The sequence below is a fragment of the Aotus nancymaae genome, unplaced genomic scaffold, assembly GCF_030222135.1.
Source record: "Aotus nancymaae isolate 86718 unplaced genomic scaffold, 86718_ANA_hifiasm-v0.15.2.pri h1tg000049l, whole genome shotgun sequence".
Classification (NCBI taxonomy): Eukaryota; Metazoa; Chordata; class Mammalia; order Primates; family Aotidae; genus Aotus; species Aotus nancymaae.
In genome coordinates this window covers 27,910,986-27,930,216 of record NW_026988463.1, presented here as the reverse complement: position 1 = coordinate 27,930,216, position 19,231 = coordinate 27,910,986, and the positions used below count along the sequence as shown (strand labels likewise).

The following is a 19,231-nucleotide window of genomic DNA, read 5'->3' as shown; positions in this document are numbered from 1 at the left end:
GGTCCCAGTGCCCGCTTCTTCGGCTATGGCACCCTAAACTCACGGGATCTCTCCGCACGAGGGCAGCACCGGCCCAGGCCTACACCTGGAACTTGGGCTGAGGTCGCCTTAAGGCTGGGCATCCTTTTTATCCTGGGTGGACGCAGGCACTCTCAGGGGGCCCCTCTTGCTGAGCTGAGGATGCCCCAGGCTCCATATATGTGTACAGTAGGCCCTCACTATATGACCTTGGGCAAATCATTGACCTCTCTGTCAGAGTCTTCCTCTAAACTTGGATGTCAATTTGTAGACATCCGAACAGTGCAGAAAAGGCCCTTAGAGCTGGGGTTATGCAGATTCACCATTTTAAGTAATAGCAAAAGGTGAAAGGAGACGTATCCAAGATCTCACACCACAAGATAAAAGATTAGGACTCTAAAATTTTGAGGGAAATAAGGCTGAAAAAATTAATTTATGTGGAGGCATAGGTGTTGAGATCAGATTCCTTTCTGTTCTAGTTTAAAGGCACTGGTTCTTTTTCTCAAAGAGAGGTAGATTCCCATGTGAGGGGTAAAGATAGTCCAAGTTCAGTCCAGGGGCATTGGCTCACGCCTGTAATTCCAGTACGTTGGGAGGCCAAGGTTACTTGGGGTCAGGAGTTCGAAACCAGCCTGGCCAACGTGGTGAAACCCCGTCTCTACTAAAAATACAAAAATTAGCCGGGTGCAGTGGTGGGTGCCTGTAGTCCCAGCTACTCAGGAAGCGGAGGCAGGCGAATTTCTTGAACCCGGGAGGCAGAGGTTAACAGTGAGCCAAGATCAAGCCATTGCACTCCAGCCTGGGCGACAGATCAAGACTCCATCTCAAAAAAAAACAAAACAAAAAGATAGTCCAAGTTCAGGTTCATGGACTAGCTGTGTGGTTTGGGGCAAGATCTTCAGCCTTGTTGGGCCTGTTTCCTTATCTCTGAAATGAAAATGATAAAGACTTATTGCTTGAGGTGTTGTGAGAGTTAAATGAGATAACCTATGAAGGGCCCTTAGTATGTGGTAGATGCTCAAGAAAGAAATTTGAGGCCAGGTGCAGTGGCTCACACTTGTAATCTCAGCACTTTCAGAGGCCAAGGCGGGCAGAGGTCAAGAGATCGAGACCATCCTGGCCAACATGGTGAAACCCCATCTCTACTAAAAATACAAAAAAATTTGCTGGTTGTGGTGGTGAGCGCCTGTAGTCCTAGCTACTCAGGAGGCTGAGGCAGGAGAATTGCTTGAACCCGGGAGGCGGAGGTTGTAGTGAGCCAAGGTCATCCCATTGCACTCCAGCCTGGTGCCTAGTGACGGAGTGAGACTCTGTCTCAAAAAAAAAAAAACCATAGTGAGACCCTCCTCTTTACAAAAAAAAGATACTAGTTGGGTGTGGTGGCATGTGCCTGTGGTACAAGCTATTTAGGAGGCTGAGGTGGGAGGCTCATGAGCCTGGGAGGTCAAGGCTGCAGTGAGCCAAGATTGCACACCTGCACTCCAGCCTGGGCAAAAGAGTGAGACTCTGTCTCAAAAAGAAAGAAAAACTTAAATACTCAGTGGAGGGCTGAGTGCAATGGCTCATGCCTGTAATCTCAGCACTTTAGGAAGCCAAGGTGTGTGGATCACCTAAGATCAGGAGTTTGACGAAACCCCATGTCTACTAAAAATCTACTAAAAATATGAAAATTAGCCGGGTGTGGTGGCACACACCTGTAATCCCAGCTACTTGGGAGGCTGAGGCAGAAGAATTGCTTGAATCCAGGAGACAGAGGTTGCAGTGAGCCAAGATTGCATCACTGCAGTCCAGCCTGGGTGACAGAGCAAGACTCTCTCAAAAAAAAAAAAAAAAAAAAAAAGAAAGAAAGAAAATAAATACTCAGTGGAAGAGATAAAGACCATGAACTCAGCAACAAGAGTTCAAAGCCTGTAGCCTTGGAATAATTCTCCCCATTCAGAAGCTGTTGGCCCGTTATCATCTGGCCCCTGTTAGTAGGGTCACACCTGGAACCAACTCCCCTCTCAGGTCTTGCCCACCCAAACTTGCCACCACCCAGCTCTTAGGAACAAGTCAAGTTATCCTAAGAAGTCCTGCCCTGCATTCCGTTCACAGCAACAGGGACATCTGTGAAACATGATTTATTATACAAAACAAGGTGCATCCAAATTCACTGTCAGAAGAGCTCCGTATTCCAAGGGCTAAGGACTGGACCTTCTCCCTTAAAACCTCCTCACCCAACTCTTGCTAAGGAGTCAGGCCTGGTGCACAGGCTATCAGTCTCTAAAGACCCCAGCCCTGGCCCAGGAAGGGGAGAACAAGTTTGGTGCATAGCATGGGGCTAGGGCAGTGGGTCAGGCACCATCCCTCCTGTGAGTGGCCGAAGGTCACCACGGTGGGGGAAGCGGGGGAGCTTGAACCTTCAAAGATAGGGAGGCTTATCGTAGGAAAAGCTAGACCAATGCCTGGGATAGAAACACCCAAATCGCTCTGCAACAACTAAAGCAAGAATGTGGAATGTGGAACGCATCAAAATCTAGGGATGGAGAAAATCTTCCCCAAAAATGCCAACGATAAAATAGATTCTACAAAAATATAGCAAGGAATTCCAGCACTTTGGGAGGCTGAGGCAGGACATTCACTTGAGGCCAGGAATTTGAGACCAGCCTGGGAACATGGCATAACCCCATCTCTACAAAAAAAAAAAAAAAGAAAGAAAGAAATCAGTCAGGTGTGGCAGCATGGGTCTATAGTACCAGCTTCTTGCTACCTGGGAGGCTGGGGTGGGAGGATCTCTTGAGCCTGGAAGGTTGAGGCTACAGTTAGCTGTGACTGTGTCACTGCACTCCAGCCTGGGCAACAGAGGGAGACTGTCAAAAAAAAAAAAAAAATTAAAGTATGGGCTGGCTGCCTTCTGACCTTCACATCCTGTATAGGAATGGAAATGGTGGCTGAGGTCACAACCAAAGGTCCCACAAGGTCTCCCTGCCTCCCCTCTATCTACTGCATGACCCTTCAATTGAGGCCAGCCCAGGCGAAGAGTAGCTTGCAAAACCCAAGGGACAGACTGATGGGGAAAATCCCTGGGAATGTGGGAGCTGCCCCAAGGCCCAAAGGACCCTGCAGGCAGGAATCTGACCTCTACCTGAGAGTGGCCACTGGAAGTGGCTCCAGCCAGGGGATGGGAGGAATGAGGTCTGTAGGCCCCTGGGGCCTCTTGCAGACCCCGGAGGGAGGCAGTGCTTGCAGCAGTGGCTATTACCAGCCTCACACAGCCTGCAGCTCCCCCTGCAGGCGATTCAGCTCTTCCAGCTCCTGTTTGTAGCGGTCGGTCTTGTGTGCCACTAAGGAGCGGTAGAAATGCAGGGCAAAGACCACAAACACAAGCCCCACAGGTACCATGATGGCCGTGGAGGCCATGGCTGCTTGCCAGCCTGGCCCATGGCCCCCACCACCACCACAGGCTTGCTGGGGTGGGCAGACTGACTCAGCCTGCGATGGTGCTACGGATGCAGAGGATGGTGGGAGATTGGAAGCTGGACTAAGGGAGGTGGCCACTGGTGCCAGAGTCCCGGGCACCCGGGATGTGGGTACCATGGGGGTTGGTGTGTCCAAGGGAGCCCCAATGGGCACAAACTTGACCCAACCAACCAGGACAACCTCAGCGAGGAAGAGAAAGGTGCCCAGGGCAGTGGAGAAACCCCAGGCCAGCTCCACGTAGCGGTGCAGTCTCTGGTGTGGTGACTGATGGACAGAGTTGAGGTTGTGGATGTTGCTCACGGCTTCAATGTGGGGCAGCAGACACGTGGAGACCATGAGTGCAAAGAGGTGCACAGCTACCAGCACGGTGGTGCAGGCACTGAAGGCCACCAGCAGGCCTGGCGGGTACTCGTGGTCGCTCTCCAGCTGCACCTCCACCATGGCCACCTGCAGGGACAAGAGGGGATGGACTGAGTGCCCATAACCTCCTCAACTCTAGAGGTTTTCCCCGCCTATTGGGATACATCACTGGTACATATCCCTAGGACCTAGAACTGTGCCTGGCAGAAAGCAGAGACATTCAGTCTCTGTTGAGTAAATGAGTGAACAGCTTTGCAAAGGCGCTGTTCTGGTTTCCCCACCTGCCTATCAAGAGGGCTGGATGGCCGGGCGTGATGGCTCATGCCTATAATCTCAGCACCAGCCTGACCAACAGGGAGAAACCCCATCTCTAATAAAAATACAAAAAAAAAAAATAGCTGGCCGTGGTGGCACATGCCTGTAATCTCAGCTACTTGGGAGGCTGACACAAAGAATTGCTTGAACCGGAAAGGCAGAGGTTGCAGTAAGCCAAGATCAAGCCATTGTACTCCAGTCTGGGCAACAAGAGCAAAACTCTGTCTCAAAAAAAAAAAAAAATTAGCCAGGAGTCACACGTGTCTGCGATCTGAGTTACGCAGGAGGCTGAGGCAGGAGAATTGCTTGAACCTGAGAGGCAGAAGTTTCAGTGAGCCGAATCAAGCCATTGCACTCCAGCCTGGGCGACAGAGACTCTGTCTCAAAAAAAAAAAGAGGGCTGGATGACATGCTTCTGACACGTTTACTTGTCACAGGGATCAAACAGCAGATTCTGGAGCTGGACTGCCTGGGCTCATTCTCAATTCTAGCTGTGTAATCTCAAGCAGGTCAAGTTCTCTGTGTGCCTCAATTTACTACCTGGAAATGGAGATTAATAACAGCACCCCCCTGCCTTATAGGGTTGGTGCCAACATTAAATGAAATATACATGAAATGGGCTGGGCATGATGGCTCGCGCCTGTAATCCCAGCACTTTGGGAGGCCGAGGCGGGTGGATCACCTGAGATCAGGAGTTCAAGACCAACCTGGCCAACATGGCAAAACCCTGTCTCTACTAAGAATACAAAACTTAGCAGGGCGTGGTGGCGCGCCTGTAAACCCAACTACTCAGAAGCTCAGGTGGCTGAGGCAGGAGAATTGCTTAAACTCAGGAGGTGGAGGTTGCAGTGAGCGGAGATCACGCCACTGCACTCCAGACTGGATGACAGAGTGGGACTGTCTCAAAAAAAAAAAAAAAAAAAATGAAATGCTAAGAACAGTGCCAGGCACAAAGGAAGCACTAGGTACACGTTTGCTGTTCTTGCTATACTGAAAGCTAAAGTCTGAGGACAGAGTTTACAAATCGGCACTCTGTGGACCACCGCCAGCTTGCAGACAGACATGTTTTGCTTGGCTCACACAGTGCGTTTTTTAAAAAATGGAATAAGTTGCCAACTTTTAAAACTCAAGAGAGTTCTTATATCCCTATTTCCAGATCCCCTCGAAAACTTGGAAGATCTGGCCACACTCAGCCCATGTTCCTGCACAGTAACTATTAGCTCGAATCAGTCATGGCTTCTCCCCTTGGAAAGGTCATAGGGTCTCTCTTTTTTGTGGTAGACACCAAGTCTTGCTATGTTGCCCAGGCTCGAACTCCTGGGCTCAAGCAATCCTCCTGCCTTGGTCTCCCAAAGTGCTGGGATGACAGGCATGAGCCATCACCCCCAATGTCATGGGGTCTCTTGCTTGCTAGTCCCTATCCAGCCAACTTGGCATCCATATTACCTGCCTGTCCCTTTGCCAACATTTGAGTTGATGACCCTATTCTAGGAATGAATAAATTTGGAGTCTGGAACCAGAGTGCTTAGGCTCAAATCCTGCCACTTATTTGCTGTGTGACCTTGGGCAGGTGTCTTAATATCTCTGATCCTCAGTTTCCTCATCTGTAAAATGGTCAGAGTATCAGTACCCACTTCATAGGATAACAGATGATGTACATAAAAGCACTGAGTCCAGTGCCTGGTGCTTAGTGACAGCTGGATACAATTCGTTTGTTTGTTTTTTCAGAGACAGGGTCTCGCTATGTTGACCAGGCTGGAGTGCAGTGGCTATTCACAGGCACAATCAAACTACTGATCAGCACCGGAGTTTTGACCTGCTCCATTTCCAACTTGGGCCAGTTCACCCCTCCTTAGGCAACCTGGTGCTCCCCTGCTCCCAGGAGGTCACCATATTGATGCCGAACTTAGTTTGGACACCCGATCAGCATAGCCCACTACAGCCCAGAATTCCTGGGCTCAAGTGATCTTCCCACCTCAGCCTCCTGAGTAGCTGGGACTACAGGCACGTGCCTGGCACAATTTGTATAATATTATTCTAACGCAGGCCACTTGAGTTTCGGAATCCTGCTGTCTCCCTATCCTTGGTTCATGTAGGGTCTGTTCGATTGCTCTGGGCCTGAAGGAAGGAGAAGGTAGGTGCAGAGGCTGGCGGGTGGAGGTAGGAAAACAGGGCTGAGTATTTTGGGAAATTGGGCCATGGCAGGTGTCAAGAGGTGTTTTCCACAGACAGGGATCTGGGCCAGGCTTAGTCCTGGTTTCTCCCAGAGCCCGGCCCAGCCTTGGTCTTCCCTGCTAGGAATGTGGCCAGTCTTGCTCCCAGAACCTAAACCTCCAGCCCCTTACTCCTGCGGAGAATGCCTGGGCCCTTAAGCTGTCACCCCAGCAACCGGCACATCCTGCTGCAGCCGGATTGTCTCCTTGGGAATAGGTTGGACCAGGGGATTGACCTCCCTCAGCTTGGGTGGTTGCTGCCTTCCCTCTGCAGGCTGTACAGATGCAGGGAAGCCAACGCCCTGTTCCCAAGTGATGCCCCCATCAGGAAAGGTAAGCTAGTCTGTGGATTCTGGGATCCCATGTAGAAGGCCATAGGCCTATGATGACCCTTACGGTTAGAGAGTTTCCCTGCCATCATTCAAATACAGAGGCTGTGGCACAGATGGGGCAGGGACTAGCCCAGATCCCTTAGCGCCATGGTCCCCACCCCAGCTGCCTCTGATATCCACCCCCACAGAGGTGCGTTCCCCAAAGTACCTCCTGCAGCTGCTTTCTCCTTTTTCCTGGGGTGATGGTGGGGAAACCCCAGACTAACAGAGCAGCAACCCTGGGTGCCAGTTCATTCGCCAGCCTCCATCTGTAGTGCCCTTGGCAGGGCTCCTGCCCAGAGGCAAGACCTTTTCTTTCCACACCTATCCAATTAGCAGGCTAGTCTGAGCCATCCCTGGTGCGTGGCCTGCTCTGACATGCTTGGCTAACCCTGGGGCGGGTACTTGGCGGGCTACAGAGGGCGCACCCTCCATGATCTCACAGTTTCCCACTGGCCTGCAAGCGGGGTGGAAGCCTGTCCAGGGTCACACAGCTGTCCATAAGCAGGGAGGAGCCAGGACTGTGTCTGCTGATCCTTACCCTGGGACCTTCCTCCGTCCCACTTCCTGTGATGGCACCACTGGGACAGACCGTTAGCTGACGCGGTTCTCCCCGACCTGCGGTTTATCAACTTGAGAATCGCTTATCAGTTTTTTTTTTGTTGTTTTTTTTTATCGGCCTCCTTCCCCAGCGGATGCCTCCCGGGCATCATCTTTTGTCAAAGTTTTCCCGGTTGACATTAGCAGCCCTTGGGACTGCTGGAGAGTGGCCACCTTCCCTGGGACGGGCCCACCGTCAGCTGGGTGGTCCTTCCACCTAGCTGATCCGTCCCGAGCCCCCCGACAACTGATGCAGCCCCCATCCAGTTGACTTGCCTTTGAAGCTGGCACTGGGACTTAGGAACCACTTCTGCCAGGAACAGGCTCCGTCTGGACCACTCTGCCTCATCATTGCAGTCAACCCCACTGGTGATTTTTTCACCCCACTCCCCCATGACACCTTTGGGACCTTTGTGTCCTCCGGTGACCCCATCTCCTGGGGTCCCCTGTATACACACATCCGTAAGAAGAGACTTGCTCAGTCCCTTGGGACCTTGTTCCTTTCCCATTGACCCCTGAAAGCTCATTTCTCCCTCTCCTCTGCCCTGTCTCCCTTGGGATCTATTTATTTCAGCCCCCGGCCTGTGCCCCCCACGTGCTCGCCCCACCCTGTGTGGCCCCTTCCTGCCCCTCACCATGGCGAAGCCCGAGAGCAGGGCAGACGTGCGGCTGGAGGCTTTGAGCTTGGCCCGGCTGAGGTAGAGACGGCGCCAGCTGAGCGCCCGCAGCGAGTGCTGACTGGCCCCCATGAGGTCCAGGTAGCCGCGGTGCACGAACTCCCGATACGTGGCCGAGCCCGCAGGGCTCTCGGCCTCCGGGTTCAGTGGGGCCTGCTCCCCTGCGTCCCCCTCGCCGCCCTTCATCCTGGGGACGGTGGCACCAAGCGGGCCGGGCGGTCACCGTGGGGTCGAGGCGCCTCGGGAGCCCCAGTTGGGCCGGCCCAAGCCCGGGGGCGGCCCCATCCCCCAACAGGGCGAGCAGGATGCAGGAGGGCGCCCAGGAAGAGGCGGCCCCAGCGGAGCAGGAAGAGAAGCGTCTGCGGGGAGTCCCAGGGGCCGGAGCAGGACAGCGGAGGCCGAAACAGGAACTAGAGCAGAGGCGGAGCCGGGCCGGCCACATGATAGGGTGGAGCCGGGGACCGAGCCCCCATAGTCTCGGGCCGGCAGAGATCACCGAGACCCCCACCCACCAAGAACATCAATCATCCAAGCGCCCAGACCCCACCGAGCGGCCCGCCAGCCCCAGCCCACTCCAAGGTACACCTGATCACCCCAGGTGTCCACTTCCAAATCCCTCCCAAAATGAACCCAGGAGCCCCTCCCCGCCCTGACCCCCACACCCCGACGACGCAGACACACACACGAACTCAGCGGCCCCGGCTGGAAGATTTTGAGTTTTATAGCAAACCGTATTGTACAGATTCGGGGCCCAGGGGCCCAGCCCGGCTGGGTCCCCCGCTTGCCTCTCGCCGGGCTGCCTCCTCCCTCCCCCAAGCGGTCCCATCCTCAAGCCTCTCGCGATCCCCAGGCCCCTCCCCTCCGGCCTTTGGTCCGCCCAGCCCTCCCCCCACCCGCGCACCTCCCTGTTACCTGAGGTATGTGGATAGATTCCCCCCCTCCCCTACTTGGTAAGCCCCGGCCCCCACCCCGAGGCCTGTGCGGAGGGGCGGGGCCTGGTCCGGCTCCTCCCCCGGGTCCCGAAGCCCCACCCCGCGCTGGAGGAAGGGTCGGGGGAGGAGGGCCAGGAGAGTCTGTTACTAGATTCCCATGGCAACTAAGATGGGCCATTTCCAGCCTTAGCACTGGCTTCGGGAGGTGTCCGTTGGCTGCTATTTCCGTGGCAACCAGGAGTGGCAGTTCCCTGGACAAATGGGATACAAGTTTCCATGACGATGAAAGAGTGGGAAGAGCCAAGCTGGAGGAGTCCCATCGTCCCCATACTTGGGCTGGCGCCCCCGCCATAATGCGGGTCCGGCGGGTGCCGCCACTCAATACAGTAAAACAAGAGCGAGCCTGGGGATGGCGCAGTCCCAGCTGGGCGCCCACCGGCCCGATCTCAGTCCAAGCTGGTCCAGTCCCCTTACACTCCGGCTCCCCCAGGTCCGAGGTTCCCCCGGTTCAAGTAACACTTCAGTACAGATGAATGTTCAAGTATTGTGCGGAGAGGCAGGCAGGGGGTTGGGGCACCCCTCGCCACTCCCCTGGGCCACGAGCTGAAAAGCGGCTGCCCGCGGCCCCCACTCCTTGCAATAGCTGCCGTTTTCAGTGACGTTCAAGGAGTCAGGGTCAGGGGGAAGGAACTGAAGCCTAGGGAGGGGGGAAGGAGAGAGGTGACCCCCAAGGGGGTACTGCTGTCCCCACACCTGCTCTCGTCCCCACCTCCCCGCTCAGCCCCGGCTTGCCCCTGGCTCCCCTACCTCTGACACCTGGATCCCCAACTGCTCCTCCGGTTTCCCTTTGTGGCCCCCCCACCCCCCACTCCACGTAACTGGTCTTTGTTCCCTGAACCCTTGGTGGTCTGTCTGCCCCGCCCCCCGCCCCTTCCACCTCCCCCAGCCCCTGGCTCCCATATCCTGTGTTCGTCCTTTCCCCATTCTCCCCCCCAACACTTGCACCATAACCCCCCTCCCACCGTCCCTTCGGCTCAGCACCCTCCAGTACCTCTGACCCACTCCCCCCAGGGGATGGACAATGAAGCAGGTAGCAGGGGGAGGACATGGGAAGGAGAAACCCCCAGAGATATCAGTGCAGGGGGGGAGAAGGGAGTGGCTGGCTTGAGTCCCTAGGCGGGAATCACTCAGGGATCCCGGGGGTCATGAGGTGGGAACCTGGCCTCCCAGCAGGGGTGAAATGAAGACGGAGGTCCAGGCTCCGGCCAAGTCCGGGGGAGGGTGGGGGGCGCCCAACTAGCTGTCCTTGAGAAGCAGCTTCTCCTCAGGGCAGCGGAAAGGGCCAGGGGGCCCGGCGGCCGCCAGCCGGGCACAAGCTTCAGGTGAGAGCTGGCGGCAGGAGCGCAAATCTAGGCGGCGTAGACGTGGGCAGCGGCGGAACAGCGGGAGGCAGTGGTCTGTTAGGCGGTGGCAACCTGGGGAAGGGGTGGTGGCAGCTGAGACCAGGCAGGTGAGCAAGGGGTGAGCACTGGCTGTGGGGACCCACAGGCCAGCAGGACAGACGGGGGATCATGCTTACCAGCAAGATTGAGGTGCACCAGGGTCTCGCGGAGTGGGGATGTGGGGGCCGTGAGGAGGTGAACACTGGGGTCCCCGACGTGGGCGCAGTGGCTCAGGTCCAGGGCGCTCAGCTGGGGTGCATGGCGCAGCAGGAGCCGCAGGGAGGCATCTGTCAGCTCCAGGCCTGCCAGGCGCAGTTCTGCCACCCCTTGTAGTCGCCCACGGCTCTCTGTTTGCCCTGGGCAGGCAGATGAAAGTTGAGCACTCCTGGCCATTCCCATCCCTGCGCCCAGGTATCCAGACCATCTCCCCTCCACCTGCTCCCCACATAAGTGAGTGACCTGCTGTACTCTGTGACTTGCTCTTCTCCAAAACACCCTTATGACCTGACCTCATCTGTCCACTGCTCATATCACCTCCTCAGGGAGGCCTTCCATGATTGTTGTATTTGAAACTACAACATTTGGCCAGGCATGGCTTACCCCTGTAATCCTAGCACTTTGGAAAGCCGAGGTGGGCAGATCACTTGAAGTCAGGAGTTCAAGACTATCCAGGCCTAACATGGCAAAACCTCATCTCTACTAAATATACAAAAATTAGCCAGGTGTGGTGGCGGGTGCCTGTAGTCCCAGCTCCTCAGGAGGCTGAGGCAGGAGAATCCCTTGAACCTGGGAGATGGAGGTTGCAGTGAGCTGAGATTGTGCCACTGCACTCCAGGCTGGGCAACAGAGTGAGAATCCATTTCCAAAAAAAAAAAAAAAAGAAAAGAAAAAGAAAAAAAAAAAAGAAGGCTAGCCAAGCACGGTGGCTCATGCTTGTAATCCCAGCACTTTGGGAGGCTGAGGCGGGCAGATCAAAAGGTCAGGAGTTCGAGACCAGCCTGGCCAACATGGTAAAACGCTGTCTCTACTAAAAATACAAAAATATAGGAAAAAAAAAAAATTAGCCAGGCATGGTGGCTGGCACCTGTAGTCCCAGCTACTTGGGAGGCTGAGGCAGGAGAATCTCTTGAATCCCAGAGGCGGAGGTTGCAGTGAGATGAGATCGCGCCGTTGCACTCCAGTCCAGGCAACAGAGTGAGACTCCATCTCAAAAAAAAAAAGAGGGCTGGGCACAGTGTCTCACACCTCTAACCCCAGCACTTTGGGAGACCAAGGCAGGTGGATCAGGAGGGCAGGAGTTCAAGACCAGCCTGGCCAACATGGTGAAACCCCGTTGCTACTAAAAATACAAAATTAACTGGGTGTGGTGAGGCACATGCCTGTAATAATCCCAGCTACTCAGGAGGCTAATGCAGGAAAATCACTTGAACCCAGGAGGGAGAGGTTGCAGTGAACTGAGATCGTGCCACTGCACTCCAGCCTGGCAACACAGGGAGACTCCATCTCAAGAAAAAAAAAAAAAAAAAGAGTGGGGACCTCCCCTCCTCTCTTGCTAGCTGTCTCGTCATGTGACATGCCGACTCCTGCTTCACTTCCATCAAGAGTAAAAGCTCCCTGAGGCCTCCCCAGAAGCTGAGCAGATGCAGGTACCACACTTCCTCTACAGGCTGCAGAACTCTGAGCCAATTCAACCTCTTTTCTTTATAAATTACCCAGCCTCAGGTATTTCTTTATAGCAATGTAAAAACTAATGTAATTCACCACACTCCTACCACTTCCTTGCATCTTTTCCTCTTTTCTCACCATCTGACATATTATATGCATTTGTCTGACATATATACGTTTTCCTTATTTTTCTTCCCCCCACCCCCCGCCCCAGACAGAGTCTTGCTCTGTCACCCAGGCTGGAATGCCATGGTGCAATCTCGGCTCACTGCAATCTCCGCCTCCTGGGTTCAAGCAATTCTCCTGCCTCAGCCTCCCGAGTAGCTAGGATTACAGGTGCACGCCACTATGCCTGGCTAATTTTTGTATTTTTAGTAGAGACAGGGTTTCACCATGTTGGCCAGGCTGGTCTCGAACTCCTAACCTCGTGATCCACCCACCTCGGCCTCCCAAAGTGCTGGGATTACAGGCGTGAGCCAATGCATCCAGCCATATATATGTTTTTCTTATTAATCTTTCTCTCCAGCCACAAAACTGTCAGTACTACAAAGGCAGGAATTTTTTTTTTTTTTTTTTTTTTTTAGAGACGGAGTTTCGCTCTTGTTACCCAGGCTGGAGTTCAATGGCGCGATCTCGGCTCACCGCAACCTCCACCTCCTGGGTTCAGGCAATTCTCCTGCCTCAGCCTCCTGAGTAGCTGGGATTACAGGCACGCGCCACCATGCCCAGCTAATTTTTTGTATTTTTAGTAGAGATGGGGTTTCACCATGTTGACCAGGATGGTCTCGATCTCTTTACCTCGTGATCCACCCGCCTCGGCTTCCCAAAGTGCTGGGATTACAGGCGTGAGCCATCGCGCCCGGCCCGGCAGGAATTTTTGTCTGTGTTCATTGCTGCAGTCCCAGCAACTGAGACACAGTAGGTATTCAGTTTTATTTTTGTTCATTCATTCATCAGACACATGACATCCCTGAAGGGTTTACCATCCAGGTCCCTCTCCCACTTCCCTCCCCTCCATGGTCAATAAGTCCCCACCAGAAGTCTCTCTTTTCTCCCTGGTTACCACTCGGGGTCAACACCACTCATGCCTGAACTCCTGGTCCAGCCTCCTCACCGCCCCACTTCTCTGCTCTTCTTCCTGGCATCCAGAAAGGCGATCTCAAATACAAATGAGACAGCATCCCTCCTCTGCTAAAAACTCTCTCAGGGTACCTCAAAGAGGTCCAGCCTTCTTGGTAGAACATCCCAGTTCCTCTAAGGCCTCAGCTGGTAACTCCTCTCCCTCACCCCTAAACACCGGGGCCACATTCCACAAGCGGCCCTGCCCAAGAGACTCCGTCCCTGGTTTTCAGGTCTGAGCTCAGAGGCTGACCTGAATGTTCCCATGTCCCCCATCCCTGGTTTTCAGGTCTGAGCTCAGAGGCTCCCTGCTCCCCTATCTGCAGGATCAAAGTGCTCACACCCCTCATCTTGGCATCCAAAGAATATGGTCTACATTTCTTTTATGCCAATGGCTGTCAAACTAGAGAGGCTTCAAAGTCCCTGGAAGGGCTGGTTAAAAGGGACTGCTGGGCCCATCCCCAGAGTTTAGGCAGGTCTACAGGTTTGTTTGTTTTTGAGACAGGGTCTTGCTCTGTCACCCAGGCTGGAGTGCAGTGGTGCAATCATAGCTCACTATAGCCTTGACATCCCTGTAGCTCACTGCAGCCTTGATTCTCCTGCCTCGCCCTCCCAAAGTGCAGGGTTACAGACCTGAGCCACTGCACCTGACCAGAGTTTACTTTTTTTTTTTTGAGATGGAGTCTTGCTCTGTCACCCAGGCTGGAGTGCAGTGGTGCAATCTCGGCTCACTGCAACTTCCACCTCCTGGGTTCAAGCGATTCTCCTGCCTCAGCCTCCCGAATAGCTGGGATTACAAGCATGCATCACCATGCCCTGCTAATTTTTTGTATTTTTTTTAGTAGAGACAGAGTTCCACCATGTTGGTCAGGCTGGTCTCGAATGCCTGACCTCAAGTGATCCGCCTACCTTGTCCTCCCAAAGTGCTGGGATTACAGGCGTGACCCACTGCACCCGGCCCAGAATTTACTTTTTTAACAAGTTCTCCAGTTTTGTGGATGCTGCTGGTCCTCAGAACCACAGCCTTGGGAGACAAGATCTCTGATCATCATTCCTGTTTACAGCCAGGAAACCCAGGCCTGGTGATGCTGAGTCTGAACTCTTACCACAGTGCTGTCTGCCTCCCAGGCACCAGCCTAGCCCTGAGATAAACTATTAATAGATCGGATGGCACAAACCATGAGGCTGCCCTTCAAACATGTTTTATGGAGTCTGCAGAATGCTAAAAATGTCCTTAATGACTAATGATACAAATAAGACATTTTTATAAATAAATTTATATACTGAGCTTTTCCTTGAAAAATCCTAAGATCTGGCTTCACTAGGCACTCCTTCCCACCAGATGATGAGTGGGTGCAGCTGGGTGGCTAGGTGCCACTCCCTAATGTCCTGCACCAATGCATCACTTCTGTTACCCCCCAGGCCACCTCTATGGGCATGTGACTTTGCAAGCCCTAAATCTTAATCCCTCCTTCTGTCTTTGAGGAGCCAAGGGCCTGGAGAGGGGATAGCTTTACAGATGCCCTCAACCATGGGCCACAGCTAAAGGCCCAAGGAGGAAAGCAGAGGAAAGAGAAGTCACTTCTGGCTTGTGCAGGGAGGAGTGGGCATCAGTGAGGATTTCAATGAGGTGGTGCCATTTAAGCCGGGCCTTTAAGAGTTTGAAGATGTATATCACTATTCACAATAGCAAAAGCCGTGGAATCAACCTAAATGGCCATCAATGCCAGAATGAATAAAGAAAATGTGGTACATGTACACCATGGAACACTATGCAGCCATAAAAAAGAATAAGATCATGTCCTTTAGAGGGACATGGATGGAGCTGGAGGCCATAACTTTAGCAAACTAATGCAGGAACAGAAAACCAAATACTGCATGATCTCACTTAGAGGTGGGAGCTAAATGATGAAAACACATGAACACATAGATGGTAACGACATACCCTGAGGCCTTTCAGAGGAGGGTGGGAGGAGGGAGGGGATCAGGAGAAATAACCAGTGGGTAATAGGCTTAATACCTGGGTGACCAAATAATCTGTACAATAAACCTCCATGACACAAGTTTATCCATACAACAAATCTGCACATACACCCCTGAACTTAAAAGTTAGAAAAATAGCTAGGTGTGGTGGCTCACACCTGTAATCCTAGCACTTTGGGAGGCTAAGGTGGGTGGATCACTTGAGGTCAGGAGTTCGAGACCAGCCTGGCCAAAAATCCCATCTCTAAAAACTAAAAATAATTAGCCAGACACGGTGGCGGGTACCTGCAATTTCCAGCTACTCAGGAGCCTGAAACAGGAGAATCGCTTGATCCAGGAGGCAGAGGTTGCAGTGAGCCAAGATGGTGCCACTGCACTCCAGCTTGGGCAACAGAGCAAGACTCCATCTCAAAAAAAAAAAAAAAAAAAAAAAAAAAAATTGCTGAACTGAACTGAACTGAATTCTGGCAGGAGGAGATGGGCCAGCCAGCACTTTCCCACCTCCTGGGATGCACCATTCTCAATGCCCACCACACTCACCACCCATAGCTCTCCAGCTCAGTCCAGTTCCAGTAAGGGTGGACAATGGCTGAGTGCTCTGGCCTGACTGGGTGATCTGCAGCAGTCACTCCATCCTCTGGGCCTCCAGTGCCTCATCTACAATACAGGAAGAATCCTGTTGCTTCTCTCTTCTCTACTCCCCTTCCAGGGCTGCTGTGGAGGGGGCAAGGTGGAAGGAAGGGAACTAAGAAAGAGAGTGGTGAACAAACTCCAAAAATAAAAGATTCTTTTGGCTGGGTGCAGTGACTCATGCCTATAATCCCAGCACTTTGGAAGGCAGAGGTGAGCAGATCACTTGAGACCAAGAGTTCTAGATCAACCTGGACAACTTGATGAAACTCTGGTTCTACAATAATTACGAAAAAATTACCCAGGCATGGTGGCACACGCCTGTAGTCCTCGATACTCAGGAGGCTGAGGTGGGAGGATCACTTGAACCCAGGAGGCATAAGTTGCCGTGAGCCGAGATCATGCCACTGCACTCCAAATCTCCCTTTGGAAATCTTTCCTCAAATTAGACCTCTCCTATCCTGATTGCCTGCTCATTCAAGTTATTCATTCCACAGCTATCAGCTGAGCAGCCACTGAGAAGGTGCTTAGGGAGCAGCCAACGCCTGCCCTCAGGGAGACCCTGAAAGGAGGGCACAGATGTGCACCAAGGTGCTCCACAATTGCTCAGCAGTATGCAGGCGGGCTGCTCTCAAAAATGAGAGGTACTCTGAGTGCAATGTGGGGTTGGATCAGAGAGACCTTCTTGGAGGAAGTGGCATTTATACCCAGGTCTGAAGGATGATGAGATTTAAGTAGATGAAGAGAGATGGCCTCTGCTCCCAGCATCCCTGTCTACCAATATGGGCCTCCTGCCCCACCAAACTGCTGGGTCTCAGGCTCCCTGGGAAAACCCTGTCCCTTTCAAGGCGGCTCAGTTCAAAGCACACAGCAGGTGGGTGAATGAATGAATAATGCCCAACCAGGGCCCTCCTATTCAAACTCATGCGTTCTTTCCTTTCTTCAAATACTTTACCATCCAGCATGAGTCAGAAGAAACCTGAGAGGCTTCCTAACCTGTCCTTGCCCAGCCCATTCTCCAGAAAAGCAAACAGAAACTGTACCTGGTTTGGTGTCTGGTGGAGGCAGCAGCAGCTCCCGGAGCTGGGAGTCTTTAACATCCTCGATCCAGCGGAGATCCAGGAGCCGCAAGGCTGGCAGTGGGGCTGAGCCCAGGGCAGAGACGGAGAGCCAGGAGCAGCCAGAGAGCACCAGCTCCTGCAGGCCTGCAGGGAGAGGGGGCGGTCGGGGACAGGTGTTGTAAGGACTCCATTTGAGGCCTGTCCCCACCCTGTCCTCCGCACCATCCACCTACCTTGTAGTCGGTTCAGAAGCCACATGAGCTGCTTCTTGGAGACACCTGTCCAGCTGAGGTCCAGGGCACGGGGCTGGCGGCGAACCACACCGCTGAGCATGGGCGGGGTCAGTGACTTCCGCCGGCTCAGGTCCATTCGAGGCCACAGACGCTTGTCATAGCACCTGCCGGCCACAGTGGGGAGACAGAGACCTCAGCCCTCAGCTCTCAGCAGCCCACGCTTCCCAGGCTCCGCAGCTCACGGGTGCACCCCAGCTTTCTCCTGGCCACACAGACAAGGTGGTAAGAAGCACCTGGCCTTGGCCAAGAGCACTGGGATTGGGACCCAACTCCATCACTTGCTGGAAGTGAGGCCCTGGGCAAATCCCTTCCTCTCCCTGAGCCTCAGAAGCCTTGTTTATGATTGAAGACAGTGGTCCCCACTCTGCCTGCCCACAAGGCAGCTGTCAGGTCACACGGGCTCATTCCAGCTTGTGGGCCTCCCAGCATAGAAAGCGTGCTGCCCAACACATACACAAATGCCACGCATGCTGCCTGATGTCATGCCAAGGGGACTAGCGTTACCCTCTGATGCACACCTGCCCCATCTTGACAGCCAGCTGCCTGCAATATCCAATATCTTCCCTTTTACATTACCGTGTTCCTCCAACTAGAATGTAAATTCCACAAGGGCAGATTTGTCTTTTCCACATTTTGAAATTTTTTTTTTTAAGACAGGGTTTCACCATGTTGGTCGGGCTGGTCTTGAACTCCCGACCTCAGGTGATCCGCCTGCCTTGGCCTCCAAAGTGTTTGGATTACAGGCGTGAGCCACCACGCCCAGCAAAAAAAAAAATTTTTTTTTTGAGACAGGGTCTCACTCTGTCACCCAGGCTGGACATGATCACAGCTCACTGCAGCCTCAACCTCCTGGGGTCAAGCAATCCTCCCACCTCAGCCTCCTGAGTAGCTAGGACCACAGGCACATGTCACCATGCCTGGCTAATTTTTAAGCAATTTTTTTTTGTAGAGACAGGGTCTCACTATGTCATCCAGGCTGGTCTTGAACTCCTGGCCTCAAGGGATCCTCCTGTCTTGGCCTCCCAAAACACTGGGGTAACAGGCATGAGCTACTGCACCCAGCCACTCATTTGCTGAATGAATGAATCAAGCTACTAATGACTTAAAGATTCCACTGACTACTCTCCCCCACCTCATCTATAGCATTTCATTTGTTCACTCTGATTATGAAAGTCTTATAGGTCCCAAGTATTGAAGCTACAAAGATGAATGAGGCCAGAACATTAAACAGGTTTCCTGAACTGACCCCAGGACTCCAAGGGCCTTGACAGACTACCTAACATGCCGTGAACTGGAGAAGGGCTTCTCAAACTTACTTCCCCAGGAACCCTTCCCCACCTCGCCCAAGGCAATCTATTAACACTTTGTAGTGCACGGAAGTTCCTTTGGACTCAGTTTGAGAACTCTCTTCTTGTAGTTCTCAAAGGCATGTCTGGAAGTACCTCTGAGAGTCAATAGGCTGTGTCAGAAGCAGCAGAGAGGAGCAGGCCCAAGAAGCTTTTTTTTTTTTTTTTTTTTTGAGACAGGGTCCTGCTCAGTCGCCCAGGCTGGGGTGCAGTGGTGCGATCATAGCTCACTGTCACCTCAACCTCCTGGGCTCAAGTCGTCCTCCCACCTCAGCCTCCTGAGTAGTTGGGACTACAGGCGCATGTCCCCACACCTGGCTATTTTATTTATTTTTAGTAGAAACAAGGTCTCGCTATGTTGCCCAGGCTGGTCTCGAACTCCTGAACTCAAGCGATCTTCCCTTGGCCTCCCAAGGGAAGCTGCTTTTGCCTCCCTCCCAGCCCTCAGGACTCTGAGAGGCTTTCCTTTGCAGAAGCCCTGGGCTGGTGCAGTGATTCCCAAGCTCCAGTATTTGCTGTTCACTTATCTGCACAACATGAATTTGTCTTTGAATCATCTCCTCTTTGCACTCAAAACCACTGTTGTTTCACATAAACATGTTAATCTTAAAAATAAACACAATAAAACAGACCAGAGTTATTAAATCCTTGCCAGGTGTTGCTGTGGCTTTAGGCTACTGTCTGAAGACTACTTCTGTTAAACAGAGAGATAAGCAAGTATCAGAGAAGCATTAGAAAAAGCACCCA

The 19,231-nt window shown here is 53.0% G+C and overlaps 2 protein-coding genes across 5 annotated transcripts in view; both read right to left on the bottom strand.

The window, feature by feature from the left end:
* Positions 1 to 2,123: 2,123 nt before the first annotated feature.
* On the bottom strand, positions 2,124 to 8,513 carry ORAI3 (ORAI calcium release-activated calcium modulator 3). The gene is made up of 2 exons (XM_012469991.2): positions 7,972 to 8,513; positions 2,124 to 3,924 (listed from the first exon to the last, which is right to left on the bottom strand). Exons 1-2 carry the CDS (start codon positions 8,197 to 8,199, stop codon positions 3,265 to 3,267), a joined length of 888 nt encoding a protein of 295 aa, XP_012325414.1. The 5' UTR covers positions 8,200 to 8,513; the 3' UTR covers positions 2,124 to 3,264.
* Positions 3,846 to 19,231, bottom strand: part of FBXL19 (F-box and leucine rich repeat protein 19) — a 28,045-nt gene continuing 12,659 nt past the window's right edge. For 2 of the 4 annotated variants that reach the window (XM_012469993.3, XM_064362669.1), the window contains exons 8-12: positions 17,079 to 17,242; positions 16,828 to 16,989; positions 10,525 to 10,743; positions 8,926 to 10,420; positions 3,846 to 3,924 (exon numbers count right to left, since the gene is read on the bottom strand). In XM_012469993.3, coding sequence (XP_012325416.1) covers positions 10,242 to 10,420; positions 10,525 to 10,743; positions 16,828 to 16,989; positions 17,079 to 17,242 — 724 coding nt within the window. In that variant the 3' untranslated portion in view covers positions 3,846 to 3,924; positions 8,926 to 10,241. Of the gene's footprint in view, positions 3,925 to 8,925; positions 10,421 to 10,524; positions 10,744 to 16,827; positions 16,990 to 17,078; positions 17,243 to 19,231 lie in introns of those variants that run through there. The other 2 variants (XM_012469992.3, XM_012469994.3) reach the window with 1 other exon arrangement.